The 25,616-nt window shown below is 50.1% G+C and overlaps 5 protein-coding genes across 5 annotated transcripts; 1 reads left to right on the forward strand and 4 right to left on the reverse strand.

Annotated features, from left to right (window-relative positions):
- Positions 1-8,396: 8,396 nt before the first annotated feature.
- On the forward strand, positions 8,397-10,586 carry ETH_00029310 (zinc finger (C3HC4 type RING finger) protein, putative; the record flags this gene model as incomplete). Its single annotated transcript, XM_013374304.1, has 5 exons — positions 8,397-8,828; positions 9,055-9,213; positions 9,419-9,540; positions 9,750-10,208; positions 10,466-10,586. 5 exons carry the CDS (start codon positions 8,397-8,399, stop codon positions 10,584-10,586), a joined length of 1,293 nt encoding a protein of 430 aa, XP_013229758.1.
- Positions 10,587-11,300: 714 nt separating this feature from the next.
- On the reverse strand, positions 11,301-12,407 carry ETH_00029315 (OTU-like cysteine protease domain-containing protein, putative; the record flags this gene model as incomplete). Its single annotated transcript, XM_013374305.1, has 1 exon — positions 11,301-12,407. The coding sequence occupies one exon, from the start codon at positions 12,405-12,407 to the stop codon at positions 11,301-11,303; it is 1,107 nt and encodes a 368-aa protein (XP_013229759.1).
- Positions 12,408-14,893: 2,486 nt separating this feature from the next.
- On the reverse strand, positions 14,894-16,347 carry ETH_00029320 (vacuolar ATP synthase 22 kDa proteolipid subunit, putative; the record flags this gene model as incomplete). The annotated part of the gene is made up of 6 exons (XM_013374306.1): positions 14,894-14,964; positions 15,224-15,327; positions 15,547-15,629; positions 15,745-15,806; positions 15,947-16,083; positions 16,220-16,347. 6 exons carry the CDS (start codon positions 16,345-16,347, stop codon positions 14,894-14,896), a joined length of 585 nt encoding a protein of 194 aa, XP_013229760.1.
- Positions 16,348-18,033: 1,686 nt separating this feature from the next.
- Positions 18,034-19,254, reverse strand: ETH_00029325 (uncharacterized protein; the record flags this gene model as incomplete). Its single annotated transcript, XM_013374307.1, has 1 exon — positions 18,034-19,254. One exon carries the CDS (start codon positions 19,252-19,254, stop codon positions 18,034-18,036), a length of 1,221 nt encoding a protein of 406 aa, XP_013229761.1.
- A 2,448-nt stretch (positions 19,255-21,702) lies between these two features.
- Positions 21,703-25,600, reverse strand: ETH_00029330 (MRP protein, putative; the record flags this gene model as incomplete). The annotated part of the gene is made up of 10 exons (XM_013374308.1): positions 21,703-21,740; positions 21,870-21,955; positions 22,116-22,184; positions 22,697-22,805; positions 23,186-23,339; positions 23,535-23,814; positions 24,000-24,190; positions 24,375-24,902; positions 25,089-25,280; positions 25,427-25,600. The coding sequence occupies 10 exons, from the start codon at positions 25,598-25,600 to the stop codon at positions 21,703-21,705; spliced, it is 1,821 nt and encodes a 606-aa protein (XP_013229762.1).
- Positions 25,601-25,616: the final 16 nt, after the last annotated feature.

Here is a 25,616-nt window from a genome sequence, read left to right on the forward strand (position 1 = left end):
GCGTCCACAGCAGTGGATGCTGGAGCCGCAGCAGTAGCCGCAGCAGCGGTGCGGACAAGTGTGCGAGGTCTGCTGATCTGAGTAGGAGCAGCACCGCCAGCACGACCACCGGCTCCACAACTTCCGGCAGAGGTACCAGCCCATACTGGAGTAAGTCCAACAACACGAGTGACGTACAGTGTGAAGAATTGATAAGCGCGCGACGCTACGCCAAGCGTACGCACAGTAGCGGTTGCTGTTGCACTATTGACAGCAGCAAAAGTGGCGGCAGCAGCAGCGGCAAAAGTATTTTGTTCAATGCTCTGCGTCACTACTGGGAAGTGGGAACTTCCTTCCGTTGGGGCTGCCGTCGGTCTTTGACTATAGGCGTCTCCTGCCTCTTCTACCTACTTCCGTGTGTTATATTGCCATACACTGGCGGCTACGGCGGCAGTAGCTTCAGAGACAGCACCAGAAGCAGCAGCAGTATCAGCGCTAGGAGAGAGGCGGAGTCATATCTTTGGGGTTTGGTGGCGGTGGCTTCCTTCTTGTCGGACTACGTATTTTCAGGTCAGCGGCATCACTGGTCTGTGCGTGCAGTGCATATGACGGACCGGTGGGTCGCCTCAGTTGCTCTTATGATGCAATGTTTTTACAATGTCCCATTCTGGTTTTCTGTTTCTCCGTCCACGGGGAGCTTGGGATTGCTCCTGGTGGTTTGCTGCTGTGCTCTCAAATCTCGCAGCACTTTAGCCACTTCTTATGCGGAATATGTCTGGTCACATACCGCCTGGCATGTTGCAGGCGCATCGGCAAGGTGCATTATGGCTTGCTTAGAGCCACAGTGAAGTTTTAATTCAGCTGCTACTGTAGCCCACGTGATTCTTGCGGCCGCATTTCGGGTTGTCAGGCGCTCCTGCTCCGGCCGAAAGGGTCGTCAAATAACTGTTGCTCCGACTACCATCACAGTTCGTCTTGCGGTGCACGCAGACACTACCTTCGTTGGCGCAGCAGCACTGCTCCGTGCTCCATCACTAGCAGGTAATCCTTTGCGAGGGAAGACCGTGCTGCAATAGCAGCCTCTTACGCTGTACATTCCCCGTTGGTTTTTGCAGCAACTGCAGGAGCAGCAAGCTGCACATAAAAGCAGCATATGTAGTAGAAGCTACACCTCATGCTGTTGGAGCTGCAGCTGACAGCGTCGAGAGACGCATAAGCTGCGACATAATGTACTTTTGGGACACGGTTCCTTTTGCTTGTTTCAAGAATTAGCTTGGGTGCATATGCGCCATAATGACGAAATTGCTCCATAAGTGGGTTGCTGCCACGTTTACGACGGGAGGACGGCGTTTCCGTGCAGGAGAAATATATTGGTTTTACTGCAGCGCTTAGTATGGATACTAGGATTGTTGTAGAGATCGGCTAGCAGCGGTCCGGGTCAATGGGCATCGGTTCTTGTCGGCTGAGCATTCACTGGCAGGCATGCTGACGAGCATGGGGACGAGGAAGCGAAAAGAGAGAGGGTCTTGACTACGCGTATAAGAGACGCTCAGAGGCGAACACACTTTCCGCTGCATGCATTCGTGAAGCCTATTGAGAGTCCTTGGACCATCGGTTCATGTTCTCCTTTGGTTATGGGCTACGCACCATCAATCTTTCTGGGATCCTCACTGTGAATCGCGTCTTCAAGATGCAATTTCCGCGTTACAGCTTTCTCATGTAATGCATTTGCAGTGATTCGGTATTCCTTGAACGGTGAAGTTACGCAGGAATTAAGGCTTGACGATTGGAGTCGAAACAAACTCTATTGGCTTGCGCCAGTGTACAACATGAGAATTTTGCTGTGTCATGGGTATTTCCGCATCGTAGAAATACCAACTAGGCGCGAAATGGAACCCAAGTACCGTAGTGAGAAACCTTATTGAAGCGAAATTCGTTAGCTCATGTAGACTCTGGAGAGCCTAGGCTCTTCAACAGCATCTAGCCCTTCGATTGCCTTTATTTGCCGTTGGTGCAGCAAGCAGTAGGAGAAACGCAGCCGCATCCGTCGCAGATAAGCGTCCCGAAGCTATTTTACGAGGCCTGCTGCACCTGCTGCCCCTCCATCACAAGGGTGCCATTCCCATGGTCGTGGGTAGCTAGCAGGCGCTTTGGTAGCCGTAATGGACGAGCTAGTCTGCAACTCATTGGACAGCAGCAAACTGAGCTCGAAGGTGCTGCTTCTAGGGCTATGCCTTCGTCGCAATGCAGACTTAAGGGCAACTTCGATATCACATTACCTGCGGCCACGCTTTTTCTCCTTTCAAAGAGGCGCACTGTTGCCCGTACCTCCTGGAGAGGGCCTGAGGGTAAGTGCCTCCAGACTCCTCTACCGGAGTTTTATGTGGCCAATGGCATCTCCGCAGGCTGCAGGAGCAGCCTGCGGGTCACGTCTCTTGCCGTTGTCATTGCCGCCTCTGAATATTGCTCTAAGCTACCCTATGGCTTCCATCTAAGCGCGAACACTCGCCTATCGCCAGAGATCTCCCGGCCTGCTGCTGAGGCAGCTGTTGGGCAGTTGCTTCATGTGTGTGCTGCTGTTCCATCTCCTGCCATTTTTCTGAGCAAGAAGTCTATAAGGTTGGCTGAAAAGCTGGTGGTGGGGCTCTGCACTGCAGGCTGCTGGAGGGTGTCTGGCTTCTCTGGCCGCACCAGTAAAAGTCAGCTATTCCGCTTCAGCCGAACAGCACTATGGGGGAGGCGAACCACTCTGTCACGCTTAGGACAACGACTGGATGCTGCTGCCCATAGATGAGGGGAAGTATGAAAACTTCGATAGCGTCACGTTTTAGAGCAACTCAGCGAATGCATGTGAATAGGGACCAGACCGCTGGTCTCCTATGACGAAATCCCGCACCTTGCAAGCAAATACTTGAGACCACCCCCAAACTAACGCTTATCCAGCGAGTCTCTAGTCAGTGCGGCGTTGCTCCATGAATGGCAGCACAAAGCTACGGCCATAAGACAGCTTGAAGGAGATGCAAGGTCTGCTGCCATTGCGACCCTCGTTAGTCTTTTGGACAAACAAGCGAAAGCTGGCAATGCCAGAAAAAAAAAACATCAGAGCGGCAGACACAGATCTGTAACTCTTGAAAGTGATAGTCCACCAGCAGCAGTTTTGTACTCCAGTCATGAACCCATGCAATGTGCATGTGTCATATTCTGGTCCTTGCACTGAATGGTTCTTCAAAGTCACCAGGTGCACCATTATTCGGGGCCCCTGGATGTCGATTCGCTCCTTTACTGGAATTTCTGCCACGAAGACCTCCACCTCTACTCTTCTCAGCAGGGGTGAATTTGCCACTAGTTAATCCAGACTCCTTGGAGCCATTCAGCTCAATCTCCGGCACACGCGGCCCGGATCTGTTCTGCTGTCCCCTTCCATTTGACAGCCCATCGGCGGATGTTTTCGTTGAATTCAGAGACCCACTGTTGCTACGCGAGCTGAGGGTGCCCTTTTTGTTCTTATTTCTTTTGCTGGGGCCACGGGTATCCGTGTCGCTGTCCTTTCCTTCGTCTACTGGCGGCTTCATCGTTGCATCTAGGGAATGGAAAGGCCCGTAAACTTTTGCCTCTGCGATGCGGTGCTGCGTACGAAGAGGGACAGCCAAAGTGGCACAACGGCTTCACACCCTTCACAACTTCTCCAGGCTGTTGCTGCCTTACCCCCTTTGTGGTAAGTGTAGGACTGAGTGCAGCTATACATGTCGCATAACTAGGGGACAATTAGTTGTTCTACAAGGCACCTTCTTCCGCTTTAATGAGTTAAAAGTCAGGACACTATCCGACGAATGTCCCAATAGCGCTGCTGAAATGCTCCAAGCCTTACCTGCGTAGCCGAGTTGCGCAGGAATCTCGAAGCCAAGTTGAGCAGCCGCCAAGAACCCAATGCTGCAATACACGCTGCTGCAGCTGCTGTGACCATGTTTGTAATCCCTCCATCAGCCAAGAGGCCAAGGTCCCGAAGGCACCTGCTGGCCATACGATCACGCAGACTTGCCCTCGCAAAGAATGAAGCCTCAACGGGAGGGACCACCGCAGGAAAAGCTTCGCTAAAAAGAAACTTCTGCGAGAAAATCCTATCCCATAGTGGGAGATTTTCGCTCAGGGTGCCATTGCTGCCACGCGAACTGTTGGCAAGTAATTTTGTGTTCAGACTTATTGCAGACTGTGGTGCTGCCAGCTCCAACGCTAAGCCTACGGAGGGACAAGAGTTGCAAGAACAATTAGAATTTTCCCCTCGATTTGGATGTCCACTCAGACACCTTCCAGAAGTTCGGAAAGATGCAGCAATACAGAACGGCCCCTTTGCGAGGTGCCAGTTAGTGACCTGGAATGGCAAGCCAGCAATAGGCGCCAATGCGGCTATAACAATTAACAAGCAGAGAGCTGGCCAACCCTCTGACCACCTCATCAACGGCATCCTTTCATGTTTACATCGGGGCTGGGACAGCGATCCGGGTGCGGAGTGAGACCAGTGACAACTCCACCTGAAACTCAAGATATATATCCCACTGCAAACAACTGTGTGGATCCGAAACAAATTACGGAATAAGGAAGGGGAATTGTCCAGCATGAGTGGAGCTGCTCCTTAATATCAAGCGTCACGCCTCACCATCTAGACAGCCTCATCCAGCCCCACGCCAGGGTACCTGTGTCTTGTCAGCAATCAGCACGGACAATTTCTTACAATCCAGATCGATGACTCCCAAGTATGTTTTGATTTCCTGAATTATTGACGTATACTGTAGTGTTACATATTGCTGGGGGAGTGGAAAACGGGACGCTAGCCACTGGGGACGTTATGGACTCCACCAAGAAGAAAGCTGACGCAGCAGGGGCAAGGGATGACTGTTTAAAGTGTAGCACTAAAGACTATGTGGCTGTTAATTTCTTGAGGTCTGGTAGGAAAAGCTGTAGCAAGTACTCTTTTTTGGGCAGCACACCGGGTCCACATCGCCAGAAGACCGCAAGAATAGCTAGTAAACAATTTCCAAGACCCGACGAAGGCATCACCAGCTGGCATAATCCCTTCTGCGCCGTTTCACTGAGAGGAAAATCAACTGTTTACGCCTAGGCGGAGCGGATAATAATATACTGGTCCTGTTATATAAGATATATTTGATGTTTCCGGGGCGTGGGCTTGTCGAGGGTCTCTGCCGCCCTAAAATTCAATACTTGCTTCAGCGCTATCCAGACGCCTGCGATACCAACAACATATTATTTCCCTTGCAGAGGACGAATACCCACCTGAACTCTGAAGCAAACGTCCGTATCGGTTTCCCTAGTAATATTAACTGACGAAGGGAAAGTGACTAGCTAGGAATTCTCGCTCCGCGGCTGGGGACTCTTAGGCCTGGGACCAAACTTTTGCTCGTAATTCCTCCTTGAGAGCAAATCGGAAAATGTTGGCCGTTGATTGGACGCTCGAATCGTGCTGCTCACGTGGCCAGTGGATAACTTTGTCCGTGATAGCAAGCTGGACGCTTGTTGCTGTAGTGCTGTGGCACTGCAAGGTCTGCGGCAAACACATTTTGCTTCAGTTTAAACTGCTCACAACATTTCTTCACGAGTTCTCCCATGCATCTGCCACGTGGATTACTGGGGGAAAGGTTAGAGGAATCGGTGAGTGAGGGCAGCTGCTGAGAAGCTCAAAGCGAGGGGGGTTAACAGAGCAATTACCACCTTGGGGACCTGAGTGAAACAATTATCTCGAGTGAAACAGTTGTTTCTGCAGCTGGAACCGCGTTCCACAGACTTTGGGACCAGCTTTATACGTAGATAATACAACGCCATCCATGCCGCTGTTATGATAGCTGTGACTCGGTGGGGAGACAGCTATCACAGCAAGCTTCGCTGTTTCTGGTGGAGGTGAAGCAGCCGTGTAACTTTGCTTTTGCTTGCGTGCAGAGGTTTACACAAATGAGGGAGGTGTTACGCGCACAGTCGGAGGAATTCGGTGGATAATTTTGCCTGCTGGATACATCGGGAGCTGCTTCTGGGGTTTTGTATTTACGCTTCTCGCAAGTATTAGCATTTGGACTCTCCGAGTAAGCGCTGGTCTGCTGTGCTTTATGCTGCTCCTCGTCCTATTGTTTTTTGCGAGAAACTGGACAATAGCTATAGTGTGCGTTGTTTTCCTTATTGAAATAGTCATTGTGTGGGTGTTCACCGAAATTTACCACAATGTTTGGCCTTTACGGGTTGCCATGCTGGCGATTGGAGCTATGAATAATGTGTACAGTCTTCTTGACATTCTGGATGATACAGTGCGCAGAAAAGAGCCTGATAGTGACGCATACAAATGCGCATCGTTGACACACTGCAGTAGCCGACTCTGCGGCTCGCTTTGGGGTATTCTGGCATTGGGAATCGTCATTGTGGAAGTTTATTTGCTGCTGGCTATTAAGGACGTTGGAGACGAAACTTTTTAGAGGCTTCTTGTTGTGCGGTTAGATAGTGTAGTACGATATTCCTCCGAAGCAGTCCCTAGCCCCAGCGTCGCGGTTGAGTCTGTGGAAAAGATTTACTTAACGCTCCAATCATCTTTCAGTTCTAGCAAGCTACTTTTATTCTATGACTTTTCGAGGAAGTTATTTTTATGAATTGGGCGCTCTGTGATACGTGAAATGCTCGCTTGAGTTTAGCGCTCTTGCTGTTAGACGGCAACAAAACTTGAACACCAAAAGATGCTCGGAGTCAAATGCTTTGACGCAGTGTCGCCACTAGGCATCAGCTTTAGGAGCGAATTAGGGGAAATTAAGCGGCCCAAACGTACTTGCAGCGTAACTTGCGGACCGGCTGCTACGGATTGTATGGGACAGTCTCAACTCCGGAGTTCCGGAGAGGGCCATTTTAGATGCTTTATCCGGCAGGTTAAACCGCCATGCAGCATTCCAGGCACTACGGCGGACAGCGGGTTTCCGTCATCAGTGCTGCTTTACCCTGCCATTTCTCATAATTTCTGGCTTTCTTGTCTTGAGTCCAGTGCACTGACAAGGGAAACCGATACCGCCTTAATGAGTAGATGCGAGAGGAACCCGAAGCAGGTTGGTTTAGCAGGGTAATGCCAAGCAGCGCCTAACAGTGACCTTTGGAGACCTACTGCACGAATCGCCCAAATTAGCAGTAGGCCAGGATATATGGAGTCTTTCACTGTTGACAGGGATGGTCACTGAAGCTGTGGCCAATTTGCACTTCGACATTAGGATGGTGTGCACTCAGTACCTGCGCAAAAAGGTGACTCAAGCGTTTGCTAAGTTCGGTAGCCAAAACTCGTTACCAGTGCTCAAAGGCACAGCCGAGCTCTCGAGTCCGCTTCTGGCACCGCCTCACTGAAGCCATGACCCTTCCCTACACCAATTTTTTTCGTAGCGGTCTAGTGCTTCTGCCGTTTCTTAAGCACCACCCGTGTTGAATATCGTGGTGCCTAGGGCCTCCACAGGCCACTTACCAAAGTCGCAGCACTACAGAGGCGTCATTTCGTTCTGCTTATTCAGATACCTACGACTCGATAGTTTCGAGTCCAACCGCTACTATCTGGTGGTTAATATCGGGGAAAACACGTAGATGTCCCGAACCAGTAGTCAGGACATAGCACGAACTATGTCTACAAGTGCAATGTACACAAATTTGCACTGGGCATACGCGCGTAGAAGTTCAACAACATACTGTGGTTACGGTCGTAAAGGGGTAATGTGGGGGTACCAGGTAGTTTCTGTGACTACCTTTTTACGGTGTTGCTGATTTCTTGCTGCTCGCAGGGGAAGTCCTGAATATGATTGCGTCAACTGGCATTTATGTTTTTAATTGAGTCTACGCCGGCAAAGCGAACAACGAGACATGCAGCAGCAACAACAGTGGCAGCAGACCACAGTGGTGGTGGTTGTGAAAAACTTATGGGGAGATGCAAAATGCAACGGTTCCCCGACCCGTCCGTTAGTGGACAAAGTTGAAGCTGCGCAAAAAGCTTTTAAATTAAATGGTCCGATAAATATGCCGCTTTTGCTCGCACGTAACTGGAGAAACGGCTTTACAGACAGTACGAGCAGCGCGTTGCAACCGCCCACCAGCGCAAGACTGGCCCCCTCAGTTTCAGTTCCACGGACCCTGTTCCGTTCCATTTATATAAAACTGGCTTCCGCTTTGTCCCATAGACACAGTGGTATTCTACAGTATTAGCAGACACACGCCATTACCGCTCAACGTACACCCGGACTTCACTGACCCTAGCAACTGCAGCAACGAGGGCAATAACAGCAGCAGATTCCGAGTTAATAGCACCTGTCCAACCAGATGCAGCCGCGGAGACTTTGGGAGCCGCGGGATCACCGGTAGCACGGACGGAAACAGCGGCAGAACCAGCAGAAACTTGGAAAATGGCCGACCCGGATGTCGCCGTAGCGGCCGATTCCCTTTGGAATTTATCCTCTTCTTCGAATCCTAATGTAACCTCTTCTGCTTCAGCGGCCCCACACACGTCAGCAGCCTCTTCATCAGCTTCATCATTTTCTGGAGCGGGAGCTGCAGGGGAAGTAGGAGAGACTGCAATCCCATCAAGTTTCCTCGGCACTTTGGTGCCGGTTCGTCGCACATTCATAGAAGAAGTTCCCGAAGATCTGCGATGCCCCATATGCTACGATGGCGCCGCCAACTGCAGCACTCGTTGCGGCCATTCCTTTTGTCTACACTGTCTTTACAGCCACATAACTACACGCATCATTCACCAGCAGTCTACCGCCTGTCCGCTGTGCCGGTCGGCAAATGCAGGCCTAGGAGTCAGCACCATATCCGGGGAGAAGTCAGCCAGAGTAAGGCAGACGGTCACAAGAAGGCCCAAGACTTTGTTCAGTGTCCCGTGACTTAATCGCTTGCTGAGCTTCATTGTCGTGCCCTGCTCAATCTGTGTTTCTGCGCACATTCCATTTTCTTGCTCCTCAACCGTCGTCCATAGTCACAGTTTCCTTCCGCCCGTCTCTGGCTTCAGTTGCGCCACTTTCTCATGAAATTTGCATGTATTTTCGTTGCTGTGTGCAGACGCGTGCCTTGCGCGTTCGTTGTTTGGGCTATGAAGGAGGTTGCCAAGTAGAGGGGCCTCTCTCAGAGGTAGAGAAGCACGAGACCATCTGCCCGACTGTGCTAATTTTCTGCAGATTCAGAGACGCAGGCTGCAGCACTCCTGTGCTCCGAAAGGAAGTATGCTTTGTTTCTGCTGCTGCCGTTGCCATATTCGATCCTGCTGCTTATGGCGGTGCTGTTGCCACAGCTGCGGTGGAGGCGTTGCTGTTACTGCTACCAGTGTTGCAGAAGTCACGCATGGTGCTGATTCTTCGTCACATCAGCTGCCGGGTGCAGTTACCCAAGATAGGTGCCCTGCTGTGGGCTGGTGCTTTCGCTGCAGGCGTCTCTTCATGAAAACCGTTGCCGGTTCAACCCGGCCGTGCGTTGCTGCCGGCACTATCTCTCTGGCTGCAAAGTCCGCGGTATAGAGGAGTTGCTGCAGACGCATGAGCCCCGCTGCAGGTATTTTTAGTCATTCATCCCTCATTGCAAGTCCGCAGACTGAAGTGATACATAAGTAAACTTGCTCGCTGCTCCCCCATCCCATTTCGTCTTCTTTTCAGCACTTGCTCTCATTTGTTGAGGGATGGAAGCTAACGTGACCTGCTTTTGGGTTGCTGATCGGGTTCGAGTAATTACCGAGAGCTGAGTTGCCTGTGACTTGCTGTCAGGTACCGCAACATGCAGAAGTTCGTCAATTGCCGCCATATAGCCCTTGGATGCGGCCTCCGCATTCGAAAGCAGTACAGAGAGAGGCATTCCGATTGCTGCGCTTTTAAAATACTACACGAATTCAAGCTCAGAAGGAACCAGCAGCAACAGCAGCGGCAGCAGCAAGAGGGCGACGGCGACCAACAGAGCGAAACAGCTGAGTACAGTGGCAATTTTGCAAGTGATAGGAATGTCATTCAGACAACAGCAACAACTGTGGAACGTGCAGATGATACAACGGCATCCAGGGCAGCACCAGCAGTTAGCGAGTGTGCCGACCTGTGCCTTGCACTCCAGTGGGCCTCCCCGCGAGCCCTATCGGAAGATATTCTGCTGGGATGTTTAAGCAACTTTCTGCCCAATGTTTCGAGTATTAGCGAGGGACGCTTTCCAGGGGAGTTCCACGTCGTACTTAAAGAGTAGGTCAACACCAATCATACTGTTCTGCCATTTTGGAGCTACTCTGGATGCCGCGCTGTTGCGCTGCTGGTACTTCCGCAGTCTCTCCAAAAAAACGTCTACTGTCGTTCAGACCATTACCCGTGATGTCGTTTTCGCTGACGTGGCGTTCCCCCCTAAATGGACCCTCCATTTTCCAATTCCTGCCCACTTGAGGCGCAGCACTGCAGCATTGACATCTGAGTGCGTACGACTGCATGCTTGTTTTGCTCTTCAGGGTGCCGCTGCTTGCTGTTCGCTCCATAGGGATGGTGGGTGACCCCAACATGAGTTCTAATCTATCAACACTAGGTCTTCTTTTCAAGGGGCTTACCACTGTCCAGTCTGTGCAGTTGTAGCCAGCCAGCTACACTGCAAGCTCTCCGTAAGATCAAGGCAACGGTCGTCCGTTTGCCGAGGACACAAACTACAGGCAGTGTTCCCACACATATTCCAACCCTCTAGCACGTGAATACTAATGAGAGAGCACCATGGCACCAGCTGCAACAGTTGCAAGCGTTGCAACAGCTGGTACAGGCGCGAAGAAATTTTGCTCCGAGGGCACCGGCGGCGTTTCCGTGTACTTGGTTTAGTGCTGCCTTGCACTTCTCTAGAGGCAGCGGCATGCCGTCACCGCTGCTTTGTAAAGTTTTGCCACCGTAGTGAATTTTTTCAGGTGAATTCATACACCTTTTGTAGCAGCAGTACCAGCCTTCCTCGGCGCCTGGGAGTTTCGCTGTGTTTCCCTTTAGGGTTCTGTATAACTGCCGTGCTGTCGTCCGGCTGTTTGATAGCGCTCAGCTGTAATAAGCAGCAACAGGTACAGCAGCAACTACGGCAGCACTAGTGACACCTCTCGGGTGTCCTCGCTAATGCCTGTAAAGGGTCGTTCTTTGGCACGGAGCGGTTACAGACCAATAGGCATTCAAGAGCTCAGAAAAAAACACAAGTCATGATCATCCCACAACCGCGCTGCGACTGCTATTTGCTGTCCCAGATGCGGTTGAGCTCCGCGTGTCAGCAGAAACATGAAGCAATATGTATGTGCTAGCACCTTCAAGCGCATGCTTGTTCTATCCCGGCTTACTTGGCGTGCCTACGCTTTCCTTTAGGTAGAAGGCATTGTAGTGTATGGGCGAAATATATGTGAGGAAAATGTGTCTTTGTGGGCTGACCTTTGCTCCGTCTCGCTCAGGGTCGTAGCGGAGGTACCAGCTCGTTGGGGTTGATGTTATCAGGTGTATGGTGCAGCAAAACGCATCGGCCACTGCACGGAGAGACAGTTCGTCTCCCCATGTGCCGCTTCGCTCCATATCTCTCAAATACCTATCAAACAATGGGGCGCCATCAAAAAAGACTTCATAATCTTTGCGGCATTTTCGCATTTGTGCGACAGCCATACGCCTCACATGCCGATGTTCGTCCTCCTTCCCAAATAGAGAGAATGAACACGAACGGAACTGGCAGTTGCCGTCCCCTACGGATGTTACTGTGCGGCATCCTAAAAACGACAAACGCTGCTCAAGCAGACTCGACTCCGTCTCCCACGCCGTTATGTTCTTTGGATAGCTAACGTGGGCTCGCGCAGCCGCTCTGGGTGATGTGCTGCTGCTGTTTGACGTGGTCGTCAGGACAGTGGTTGGCCTCGCCTCTTCTTCTCTGTCGCTCTTCTTGAAAGACCACAGGCGACGAAAGAAACTGGCACCTCTCGCGAGTTGCTTTTCATCTCCTTGCCTCTGCTCTTCTGCGTCATAGGCATCTGGCTTATAACTGCTAAGAAGAGCCACTCTGCTGCTCACCTTCTTTGGAGACATCAAAGGGCCCTTCATGGTGGACCCTTCGGCCCCTGCGGACGCATTCCTACCCTTCGTCCTGCGTCTCTTAAACTCCCTGTCCGCCCTCTTCGCAGCCAAGCGAGTCCGCACAATCAAATACGCCTTCAAGACAGTCGCGAAGCTTTGTACGTCAACTCGCCTTTCCAAACGATCCAATAAGACGAAATCATCTGTAGTCATTGGCCGAATCTTCGGGGCATCACGTTGCTCCTGGTGGCCGTCAAGAGAGGGGCCCCCGACTATGGAATATCCCTTTTTAGAGGGAGAAGCCGATTCGTCTGAGCTGGATGCGGAGGAGGAAGGAGAGGAGCTCAGCACTTTCGAGTCAAAACATGTGCGCACCATAATTCAGAAGGTCTGGCAGTGATGGTTGGGGCGGTGGAGATACCGATAACACTGCTGCTGCTAATGCTGCTGCTGTTACCGCTCCTACTACTTGCTGCACCCTTTCCTGCTGGTCTTGGAAACAACGCCCTTGACCGTCGCTCCGCGCGTTGCAGATGAATATGATTCTACTGGCCCGATTTCTGGGTCAGCAGGTCTACAGTATCTAGGGAGACTCCTGTTGATGGATATTGCAAAGTTTCGCTAGCCTTCTTGGGGCCGCCCCAGTCGCAACATATAGTGTCTGCACTGTCATCAGAACAGTCGCTATTGGTAATAACTATTCTGCTGCCGTCGTTACTGCTGATGCCAGGGGGAAGTAAAGGGCCTATGAGCCGTACTGGTCGGTAAAAGAACCCAGGATGATGAGCCGTTGCGGAAGCGCCCGTCGAGCTGAGAGTTGTCTACACACGAGTTTTCGTGTCAGTTTAACCTTTGAAGCACAAATAAAAAAAGAATCCAGGAAGACTGAAAAACTGTCGACGTGTTCAGCGACTCAAGCAGGTCCGCCTCGTAGATGGATCGACGCAATGAGACAACAGCCGTAGCTCTTGTTGTTCCTGGTTCAGCTATTGCTAATACTGCCAAATATGCTGATACGTCCTTGAAAAAAACACTACTACAGCAACTGTAGATTGAGGAATCGCTGCAACTGCAGCCGAACAAAGCGGAAGAGCGTAGGAGTGCTGCGCTCTACTCAGTCCACAGGATTTGCGCACAAAATGCCAGACTGCGGAATAATATATGACTAGTTCAACCATTTTTTAATTGAAACGTCGGCCTACCTCCAGTATTGATGAAGCCTAATGCTAAAAATCATAAGCGCCAGGTTGGGGCTGGTTGAGACTTAGTGGAAGCAATGCAGCGCATTTGACCAAAGCGGACCAGTTTTCCCTTCTTCCTCTGCTATTGACTCCCTAACTAGTGCATTTCTTCTCTGTATTTGCGTTTACAACGAGGTAAAACATCTCATATTCAACCGAGATCGGTGTTTCCACTAGTTTGGTACAGTTAGATGGCTGTTTGGTAGTGCTTCACCACCTTGAAGTGCTAACCTGTCCCGGCACTGCCTTCCGGTGCTGTTTATTGCGACTTCTTCCAAATTAAACGCTGTAGAGTGCTTCAGACATCGCCAGATACAGCACAGGCCCACGGGGGAAAGAATTAAGGCGAGTTTGTCGGGTATGCGGCGCTGGCCAGGGTAGCGTCGAAGGCTTCAAAGCAACAACAGCAGTGGCATGGGAGCCCGCCATGGTGTCGTAGTGCCAGAAAGGGGTTCAGGCACTGTGCCACGCGCTCATAGCGATAACACGGCGGACAACTTCACTTCAAATATTGCTAGGTGCCCGCAGTCACGTCGACAGGGAAGTTCTCCGCAGCGGCAGCCCCTACCCTTGAATACGGCGTCAGGGTTCCACAGCAGGTGCGTGTTGCGCGTGGGGAGTACTTCGTGTGTTGATCTCCCTAAATAACCGCCTGGCCAGCGCTGCTCCATGAAACGAATCCCCTTCAAAATCTCGAGCAAAAATTTTCGTTGGTGCATAGTCGTCTCCTCTGAGCTTTTTCCGCTCTTTTCGCGCTGTCTCGACTAGGCCTTAGCTCCACATGAACTTCTAAACCCATTCAAGGTTCTCCTTGTAGAGTCCACCTTAGACGCTCTCGAGTCACGTAGCATCAGCTAGCATTTAGATACATTGGAAGCTTTGTGTCCTACAGACCATTCTCGTTGCACTGTGATGGTCAGACCCTGATGTATCTGGACTTTGTCCTAAAAATTTTTGTATTGTTGCTCAAGGCTGCGCATACTGCAGCGCATCTCTTGAAGACACGAAGTTGTATAAGTAAAATGTGTAGCCTCCGTAGCTCAACATCTTCATGAACCTACGAAGAGAACTTTCAATGCTTTGTTGCACAGGCAACCACAACGGCAGACATTCGTGCACTCACTCGTTCATTTATCCTGAGAACTCCCGCCGGTATGCAACACTTCGTAAGGGCACCTTGAACGCAGGCTTCAAAATTGTCTGCAATATAACGAAATATTCCCTTGTCGCGCCGACGTTAACAAGTGCAAAGTCCGTTAAATGTAGACTCGTCCACAGTGATGGTTTGCCCAGAAGACTGTAAATGGATGTTCCAGGCTACGACCACTTTGATCGTGCAGTCACGCACAAAGGTACACTAGTACACTAGCGTTCTCTAGGACCATGGCGTGAAAGCTAAGCAACACAGGGAGTTCATGAATGCTGGATGATCGGTGGTGAGCAATGCCGATTAAACAACCTTGCTTATGACTCCCTTTACTTTCTTTTAGTACGCCGCATGGAGCAGTCTTGCTTTCACCCATGTAGCCCCAGATGGAGGGCGCATTCAGATTTCAGTCTCCCTATTCGAGCAGGAGTACTGTCACAGCGCTCTTGGAGCAAATTTAGTAAGCACAAAAGCGGTCAAGATCTGGCCGGACGGGTGAAGTTAACGAGGTTGAGCTGTAGCAAGCCAATAATGACTCCAAAAAGTCCTGAGCACATGTGAATATACAAATCGCACAAAGACCGCTCGAAATTGGGAACGTTAAGCGACTGCAGGATCTTTAGCAAACGAGACTTAGTGCTCTTTGGCGTACTACAAGGAAAGCCCAACTGCTGCCAAATCATTTCGTAATCACACAGAGGCGCCAATAAGTGCACGAAAATAATGCACAGTATATTTTGATAACCCGCAGTTGCTACTGTAAGGAACCTCCACTGACGAACTGGTATCCATGCAGCCTTTCTTACCAAGAGCTGACGCGAAAATCTCCACAATAAGCATTTTGACGAATATTTCTGGCCTCTGCGCGTCGCCGAGGGCAGCTCCGCTACCTGCTACGCCCACTGAGATCCTGTGAGGATCGGCACAAAAATACTAGCGCTTCTCGTGGAACGATGACACGAAGAGCCGTCGCTTCCAAGGGCGACTCCCTAGTTAAATTACCGTTTACTTTTGAGCCCTGGTGCAAAACAAGCTTCAAGGGGGCTGCTAAATCATGAATTGCACAAGGCATGAGATTTCTGTCCGACAGCCAAGCGAAAGTTGCTCAAGCAAACTGCGCTATCCTCACCCCGAAAAAACATTAGAGAGGCCCACGGTAAGCCCTGTCGCTAAAAGTCCCCATCCAGCCGCAATGGCATCTGCTTGCCACTTCTGTCAGCAGAGACAATGAAAATGAGCACACTACGCACGAAACTGCAACCGCACGAAACAGGTCAACCTCGACCAAATTAAAGAGCCAGCCTGTTGCGATATTCATCATCCTTACTTCAATCTTGTTGGCATCCATCATGCTTTGGATGAAATCCGGAGGAACGCCGTCCAGCTTGCCTAAGTAAAAACGTAAACAGATTCAGGCGTATACCTTACAGTTAGATTTACAAAGAGGCTACTACGTGAAAACAACGAGCAACAAACTGTTTCGAGCGAGTAAAAGAAGCAACAAGAATCGCCGGTCTTAAAGAACCTACTGGCAACCAAGATGGCAATGATAACACCATATATTGCAGTTGCCTCGCAAAATATTACAGACACCAAATTCTTCGACCGAATCCTGGGGGACTTTACAGCTGCGCCAAGAAGGCTGCTTCCGGTTATGAATATTCCCCTGAGAAAAAAAAGGGAATGCCGCAGAAGCCCCCAGTTAGTGCAACAGCACTGTGAACGGCATCCATGGCCCCACATTTAATTCGATGTCAGCTCAAGCGACAACTCATTAACGAAAGTTTAGGACATAGACTTACCATGCAGCACCAATCGCTGAAAGTCCCAACGCCAGGGCAACACCAAGTGCTCCCCATGCGACTGGAGGAATGTCACGAATGATATCCCCCCATCCTGTGTACGGCAAAGCCACTCCCTGTTGTGCCATCCTCAAGCGAAAGCGCCTGTATGCCTGAGCAGCTCCCTGGCAACCAGCCTGCGAAAAGGCCAGTGAGGCTACCAGCTATGGTCAGGCAGGAAGGCCCTTCACTAGACGGAAAACTGCGTAAGAATTGGGTTAGCGTTGAGCCCGCCCTTTTGCATTCCTACTGTCCCAGACGACATAGAGGATTCCCCTGCTATGAATATCTGAAGTTGTGGACACACAGGGGGCAAGCGTATCCAAGATGGCTAAAAGAAACTGAATCCACCTGATTTTAGCCATTAAGAAAACATACTCAGGTACTTTTTTGTTCTGGAAGCGTGCTGGCAGTAATAACCCACCAAGAAGCCAGCGCAACTTGCATGCGCGCTTCGTGGGTCTGAGACCGCGAACGCTGAAATTGTAGCCTCACTCGTTGGAGCTTAATGAAAAAGAGTGCCAAGCTGAAACTGAAAAATATTTTGGAACGTAGAGTTGAATAATTACCGCTAAGGTATAGGAGGGACTTCAATTCCACAGGAGTACCCTCCGGGTCCCATATAGTCTAGGTGGTTAGGATACTCGGCTTTCACCCGAGCGACCCGGGTTCGAGTCCCGGTGTGGGAAGTTTGAGGATGGGCTCACTTGCCTTTTGCAACGTGAAGCCGTCATATTTGGGGGGTCTTGAGCTCAGTTGACTTTGTAAGTTGGAGCCTTGCTCGTTTCAGGCAAGCGTTTTCTTGTCCCATTTGGGTACGAAGAAGTCTAGTATCTATTTTACGGAAGCTTCGCGGCATTATATCGACTCCAAGAATCCAACCGCCGCAGAAAATACACACAACAGAGCCTTCGAATGTTCAGAGGTAAATAAAGTTGAACTATTCTGGATACGCCGTGCAAAATTCGGCCAAGGGGCACAGCACCCAGGCTCTTGGTTGTGGCGTCAGTTGGGAAACGCTGGAGAAGGTAAGCAGTCGCCGTGCGCTTTTTGCTAGTGGCTGTTTGGGACGCTATCATCTTACTTGGTTGGCTCACGCAGTTACCAGGTTTCTTCTTACAGTTTTATACATGTATTGCAACAAGATTTCGAAGCTTCAGAGTAATCCTCTTCGAAAGGACTTTCCCTCAGACAGCTCACACTCAGTTATGTGTTACTGGAATAGCACCGTAGGCGCTGACTGCTTACATAAAGCGCATTCAGGTGGTGCAACTAATTATGAAGACTACGAAGATATGTAAACTCGAGCTATTCAGTCCAAAGGTTAAGACTGATCGTCTTCGAAAGGCCTTAAACAGCCAGCACTCAGGACTCACGACTATCCAAACTGTGCCGCAGGCGACGACTGTCTAAGTAAAGCGAAGTTATGTGGTGCAGTTAATCATAAGAATTGCAAGGATAACCACGAACATGAAGCCCTTGAGACAGGGAGATCCTTGTCCCTTAGTGGGCGTGGTTGTTCTAGTTGTAAAATAAAAAATGTGCTGTGCAGCGGGAATTACCAGCTCTGAGTCCATATATGTGCCGTTTCAGCATAGGAATCACATAGGACTCTTAAAGCAAATGCAACTTCACCATCTCATGCATAGTGCCCCAATTTCGTGCCCTATGGTTACATCATCAGCCTTCTATCTTCTGATAACTCTGGTCTCTTTCACAGGATGTTTAGCTTTACTGGTAGCATCGGCGTCTTGAGAGAACGGTATTATCTCCTCTCACTGCGCTTCTTCGCTCTCTCCGCTGCAGCTGCAGCCTTCAGAGATATCGCTACGCTGCTGTCTCGTCAAAATTGCCCCCGTTTGACTACTTCTCGCAGATTCCCGTGATACTTCCGGTTCTTGGTCTGCGCTGAGCTCATGTTCGTGCTGCCTTTGCATCCAACTGAGGTCACCTTGGGAAAACACCACTTCGTCTTCTCTATCAGCACCACAGCACTCCATTGTTTGGCACAAAAGACCAGCATCTTGACCTTTGGTCTTTCTGTACTCGCGAATGTACTCTTCGGGGACCCGGACAGTTCCATCTGGAGACACAACTTCAACTTCTGTCTCTTGAATCTCTGCTGGGTTCTTGCGCACCATAACTGCAGGCATTTCCGTAACCTTCTGGACGGGATATGGAACAATAAGAGGAGCAGGGCACTCAAGAGATACGTCGAACTTTGGTACGAATCGCTCGACATGAACGATCTTTTCCACCGGTTTCCACACGTACTTTACTGTGTCTACATACTTCGGGACTTCGATAATCTTGGGTACCTTCTTTTCGATTGTATCTACCACTATTTCTTTCTCCACAATTCTGTCAACAAACTTCACCTGGGGGACTTCAACTTCGATTATCTCTTGTTCCCCCACATACTTCACCACCGGGCGAGGCACTTCCCTTATTTCCCATTTGGGCACAAACTTATGAGTGTACCCAGTGACGATCGGCACCAGAACTTCTCTTTCAACATACTTGTACTTTGGTATTTCAATGTTGACCGGCTGAGCGTCGATGCGCATTTTGGGGACTTCGTGTTCCACTCCCTGGTTGTACACCCGTGGCTTCACTGCATCCACAACGTCTACTTGAGGCACTTCAATGATCTTGTCGCGCCTGTGAATCTCCTGAATGACTGGAACAGGCACAATAGGCTGCTCGCAAGTCAATTTAAGGCGGCCGTCCCTACTCCAGGTCCATAAACCATGGTTTGCCTGGTGGGCCGGCGGGGGTTCCGCATAACAGCATGGCCCGCAGCTTGGATTGGGTGTTGCCGTTCCATCACTTCCCTGGGCGCTTCCGAAAGCATAAGGGGCTCCAACCATAGACCCCTGACTGATGAAGTTGGGAAATCCGCTGCCGACTTGTGGCAGCGAGTGGATTGGCTGGTGGCTCGCGGTGCTGACGCCGACGCCTCGTGGCGTGGCGTCGCCACTTTGTATGTTAGACATTGCTTTTGAAAAATGTGCTTAAGTATTGAAGGATCAAATAAACCTTACAACTATGGCAAGATTATAGATCGGCGGGCTCTGTAACCCGCGTGAGGCTACGGCCGACGGCTCGCTGCCGGAGCCGCTGCCGCCAGTTCTGGGCAGCGAAAAATAGAACACAGCTGGAGGATTCCTCAAACAATAGTGGATAAAGTTGAGGCAAAGTTGAAGCAACAGGCTGAAAATCTCCTGAACTCCTGTAAAAAGAGATGGAAAGTGTCAGCTTGGCGGAGCCATTGGGACCGGCCGTGGAGGTATGCAACCGCATCGACTTTGCGAGCGCAGGGCACCTGGTAAGCAGCGAAAGCCTGACTTGCACTGCAGAAAGATTGGAAGTTTCACCCTTCAGTCAGTACTATTTACATGCATTTAAAGTATTTACGGGATCTAAGTGTGAACTGTGGATGGGATGCATCGAATTTCCAAGCTAGTTGCTTTTGGAGGTTGATTTGTGTTATCTGGCACGGGATGCCTCGCTCTTGTCGGGAGATACTGCTCCAAAAGTAGCTGAAGTTACCCAAGTTCAGCTCTTCTATCTCAGTGTGTTGTACGAACTATTTGTTCTGAGAAGATTTAAAACATTTTGGAGCCCGCATTCGACAGAGCTTGCTGCTGATACCTCACCACAGCTAGTTAAATTCACTGCAGCGCGCCACTCCGTGTACATTTTATGGCTCAATTATTGCTTTTAGAACAAAGTGAAACCTTCCTACCTTTTGCTGAGTGTTATTGGCGATGCGCAGTGCTGGACAGAAGCAAGGATGTTAAATACAATGAAATTGAACACATGAACAGATAGTAGACCTACACATAAGGGCAAAGGGCTGCAGTGTGAAGAAGGCAGCGGGTTGTGCATTGTATTTTCTTACCACCAGATGAACGGCCAAGGACAGCACACTGCTAGGAAGGACTTGGATAGACAACCTTCAGAAAGTGTCTTGAGATGCAAAAGTAGGCAGTGTTAATTGTGGAGATTAGACGCAGGGCCATTCCGAAGCTGTGAGCACAACGTTTAGCCTGAACAGTGAACCTTTTGACTGCTTATACATCTCAAGATCAAATAACAATCTCGACAGCGATGCGCCAAACTAAGAACACTACTGGCCTGCACTGATGAACCCTCCCGTAATATAGGCAGTGGAGCAGCACCTTAGTGAGCAACCCTCCTGCATTGATGGATCCCATTGGTCCTGGAAAAGGAACAGAGAAGGCTTCCTATCTTGATTCAGCTAAGTTTGCTGACAACAGAGAAAACGGAGATCAGTTCCCTGGAAGTGACTGGGCTCCTGGTAACCGAAAAGAGGGGGATTCGATTCAATCATTCGTCACTGCAGTTTCGCCACTGCAGTGTTGTAGACTGTCTTCCCTGTAAAATCATGAGGCGTAGGCTCCACTTCTTCAACAAAAAACGAGAAGAATCCAGGATAAAACAATTTTGTGACTCAGCGTTCTACGCCTAGTCGGCCTTTTTTATGTCCCGTCTGCGCTTCTCTTGAATGACCCCCCACGGCAGCTGAAAGGGGATGCAAGCGAAAAGCAGCTCCGTCCATTTTTTGTGCACAGTTATACTTTGACCGTCTTCCCCCACTGTCTATTAGGAGAACTTTAAGAGCCATCAAGGAAGCTCAAGTAATCAGAGGCGGCCGATTAAGTAACTGTGTCCACTCCTGACACTTCTAACACCTTCGCAAGTGTGCAGTGCGAAAAGCCTTATACATTGGAGCCGCTTGTACGAAGCACACGCAGCACCTGAGCAGCGCTCAAGTTGAGAAGGTCCAACAGGGTGGGACCGCTCATGAGGCAGGTACACTTCGCTGGGCTAGATCTGCCAGCGGCAACTGATACTTGCCATGCCACATTGTCAATCTGGGAAACAACGGCGACAAATATCATAGATGTCCTTCACAAGGTCCTGAGCTACCTAATATTTGCATACACTGCTGGGCTTGAAACTGCCGCTGCTATAGGTTTAGACCAACTGGCTCGAAAATTCGGCGTCTGCCTAAAGGGGTATACTTGGCAAAACAATGTATTTATGCCTTCCCTCGGAAACAAGCAGGTGCATTTGTAACAAATGACAAGGTTTTCCAGCTTGGCCAGCACTGCTTAAACTGAAGACCACTGTTTGCGCGCGAAAGAAGTCTTGACCTGCCTACAGCTGACCTTCCTGAAGTCATTCTAACCAAGATCTACAAGGCAATGCACGGGCAGCACGCTGTAATGGAAGAAACGTCTTGAAAAACTACGTCCGTGCGATTCGGAGGTGCATAGCCCACAGAATCCTGCCATCTGTACACAGCTGTCCACCACGCAACTTTGGGGAGGTTTGGGCGACAGGATACAGACAACCAGTCTAAGCTGCTACAAGCGCGAATTCACGTCGATCGACAACTACGATTCCGTGAGCAACTACCACTCCAGTTCGGGAACAGCATGGCATTTAGAGCCTGTGTGCACAACACACACGGAAAATCCTGAGCACCCAACGGCGTCCCAAGCTCTTTGTGTGAGCTTTTGCAACTTTTGCAGATACAAAGCAGCTTTCCCTACAAGAAGAGGAGAACAAGGGTCCCTACCTTCCTCGTCTGTAGTAGCCAGCCGAAGCTGTTTACGCAGATCCAGCAAATCGTTCAGAGCAAAAACAGTCTTGTGTCCGTCTTTCCTGAAGATCCAGAAGGGAAAGCAAATAAACATAGTCCCATGTTTCTTACTGTGTGGTACAGGACGCGAGTATCATTCGCTGTGCAGGCGAAAAATACGAAGTAAACTTCATCTGTATACGCTTGCACCGAAAATTCTAGAAGAGGCATCATTGTTCTCACCAGGTTATCAACAGTGTGCTGTTGTTCGTTTCTACTAGTTTGGCTACATGTACTTCGTCATCGGCACCACTGCAACATCAGCAATGCAAATGGAGAGGAAAAGCAAATCCATTCAAGTGAGTAGACTAACAGGGAAAATGCCAAGCAACCCACGTTCAGCTACTACGCAGTCAAGTCTGTATGCGCAATTTTCGTCCACTTCTCGAAGCGTGGCAAGCCGCTCAAGGCAAAAGTGACAGGCCCACCCTCCGAATTCAGTGAATGGTCGTTATTGACAGAGTTTACATAGAGGCGCCACGCAGGAGAACTATCAAATTCCGGAAAACTAATGCACAGGCGTGAGCAAAATCCATGCTCTGCATGGCACGAGGAATTTTTGATTTCCATTTCTACATGGTTAGCTAAATCGTCGGCAGTTCGTGGCCTCACGCTACGACATTGACCATCACATAACTCGAGCCACTAATAAAAGTGACGAACAAATCGGCGAGAAGGAGTCACAATAGCTTTCAGAAAATCCCTTGAAACAGATGTAGAGGAACTGAGAGCGCTTTCCGTAGAAAACCGGTGTGCCGGCCCACCTCAGGGAATGGCCCTCCGACTGTCGTTTTCTGCATTCTAAGCAACTGCAGCGCGACCGCAAAATCTCCCCTGAAAGTTCGAAGACCTCTTTCATCATGAGTGGCTCTCCTGCACTCAAGAGGTGCTGAACACGCACTTGACAGCTAAGATTGCCTCAGGGAGCCATTATGACTAGCGAATATGTCAGTACGCAGCCATCAGCCCATGCATGCCAAGCATGAGTTCAGCTAGTGAAAGCGCCCACAGCCACAGGTCAACAAGTGCAGTAACCTAAGACTTGAGGCAGAGCAAATTCGATTTTTGCGTCTTCCACTGCACTCTGTGGTGGTGGGCCCTAAGCTGGTCTGCCTAGAGGACCCCAAATGTGTATCCTGCTTTCCATATACACCCACACGTTAGCTGATATCAACGAAAACATGCGCTGAAGACTCAAGCAACACTGCAGGAACACCTCCACTTCCAGTGTGCTTTCCAAAATCAATCCTCACCCTCTCCTAAAAGAGCTCCTTCTGGACGTAAGAGAGCGACCAGGACAGCAGACCCATCTTCAGCAAGGGAAGGCTCTGGCTTCAGGGAGCCATACCGAATAGTAGAGAGCTCGCAAGCCACCCTGTCTGCGAGGGTGCGAAGAGCGTTCCACACCTGAAGCACCCGATGGGAAACTGAACCAGCAAGAAAATGTATTGCCGCCTGCAGGGGTGTGAAAGGGCTCTTGTGATGGCGGATGCCTCGCGCTATCTTTCAAATAAAAAGACGTCTTAAAGAAAAAGCGGCGACAAGAACTCCATCCATCGGGTGTCAAGGAATTGCAGTTCTGGAACACCGTAGTTGACGCACTGGATCTTCAGGGCCTAGCCTGTCGACAAATGAGTCCCTTGCATCAGGCAGCGGAGACCCTGCAAAGTCCCCAGAGTTAAGCCTAGCATCGAGCGGAAGCAATACTAACTGACGAGCCGCGCTCAACTCCGCCAGTCTCTGCGTGGCTTCTGGTCGGCCGAATAGCTCATGCCGCTTATCACAGCTGTCACAAACGAAGTAGGCCATGTTGCAAACAACCGCCAGTGTTGGGATACAAACACTTTTCAGCATGCGAATGCCTTTTTCTGCGTCGACCAAACTGCAACAAAGAGCACCAATCATGATACTTCGCGAAATTCGCAGTTGCACAGGCTGAAAAAAGCGTTGAATCTCCAGTCCCCATCTTGCTTTCATATACTGGTTATGGAACAAATCGTGCCCCGCTACAAAGTCGTGAACTTAGGCTCTAGCTCAACTTTAAGCTTCATCCTCTCAGCGCCTTACCTGAGAGCCTGCGGAGTAGTAACAACTACACACCCATCCAAGGGCGCCTGCTGCTGAGTGAGAGTAATGTGAATATCTCCAGTTCCAGGAGGAAGATCCACGACTAGATAATCTAGGATACCCCAGTGCGTGCCCGTTAGCATCTGCTGAACGACAGAGCTAACAAATGGACCGCGCAGTGCGGAGTGCCCCTGAAATAATAGACAAAGGGCTGCCGTGACGTAATGAAACGAAATACATTTTTTTGGTTCATGAAATGCTGAAAGCAATCAGAATGCCCAGTAAACAAGCGGGTGCAACAAAATTCTAGCAGACTATCTAATGGGTCACAGCCAGTTCGTCATCCCAAGTAAATAACTGTCCCCCGACACTCGCCTGGTAATTCTTTTTCGTAATGAAGCCATACGACATACACTTGATCCCTGAGACTACAAGAGGAACCATGAGCAAGTTCTCTTCGCGTGCAACTTCAGTTGTTTGCGACTCTCCAATGTTTGCTGCAGGCGGTTCGGAGTTCTTGATGGGCCAATCTTCATATTCAATGCGCCTCCGTCGCACTGCTGAAGTTCCCTGCTTATTCTGTACCTGGAGTGGTACCGTGGCACGTGATTTCATATTATCTTCTTCGTTCGAACCACACTCTTCCTTTCCAGCAAATCGTACACGGGCTTCCTCCTTGTTAAGCATGGTAGGAAGGCTTGGCCCATAAATATCGGCGTCTAGTAATCCAACCTTCGCACCGCTCCTTCTCAGCATCAAAGCGAGGGATAGGGCTACAGTACTCTTACCAGAGCCTCCCTTACAGGAGGCAACGCCCAGTATATATTCCACTCGCCGTAGGTTTGGGGGACGACCAGGAGAGTCGCCCCGGTTCGCGGTCATTGAATCCAAGGCCACGTCCACCTAATAATACGTACATAAAGACACGCATGGACTTACCCCTCAATGACAGCTTACGAGAAATCGCTGTGCAGCGGCTCATAGCCAAGCACAGTGGGTAGATATCGATACAAAAAAGGTACTCCCATAGACAAGTGACGCTAGAAGCAAACACTCTCACACCCAATTGCTCATTAGGCTACCACATACCTTTTTGACCCATGGCAACTGCTTCACAACCGCTTCTGCATCTTCTTGTATGCGACTCTTGAAGGGGCAAGCAGGCGTGGTGAGGCAAAGGCAAAATTTGACGTTTCTACCTCCACCTTCTTCTTTTCCTATCTGAAGGTCCTTAACGAACCCGAGGGAGACAATATCACGGCCTATATCCGGGTCTTTCACCTACAGCAGAGCGAGGTGTCCACAAACAAACAACGGTCACACTGCCTTCCCCATAAACATCTTGAGCAGCCACTTTCCGCTTCACCAGTTAGGCATAAGCGGGCAAAGATCATAGTGCATGTACGGCCTTTTGATTAAGGCGGCACCTGGCGTAGCTGGCTCAAGACTTGTCCATGGAAGGCACGCAGAATCGTCTGGTGGGACTCTTCGAACAATTCATGAGCTTCAACAGCAAGATCCCTCGCTGCGTCCTGAGCTTGTGCTGAAACTTCGGACTGACTGTAAGACAAAAGCTCGGCGTCCACAAGGTCGGGATCCATCGACCAGGAATGTGAG

This window comes from Eimeria tenella, genomic scaffold (assembly GCF_000499545.2).
Source record: "Eimeria tenella Houghton genomic scaffold, Eth_scaff2, whole genome shotgun sequence".
Taxonomy (NCBI): Eukaryota; Apicomplexa; class Conoidasida; order Eucoccidiorida; family Eimeriidae; genus Eimeria; species Eimeria tenella.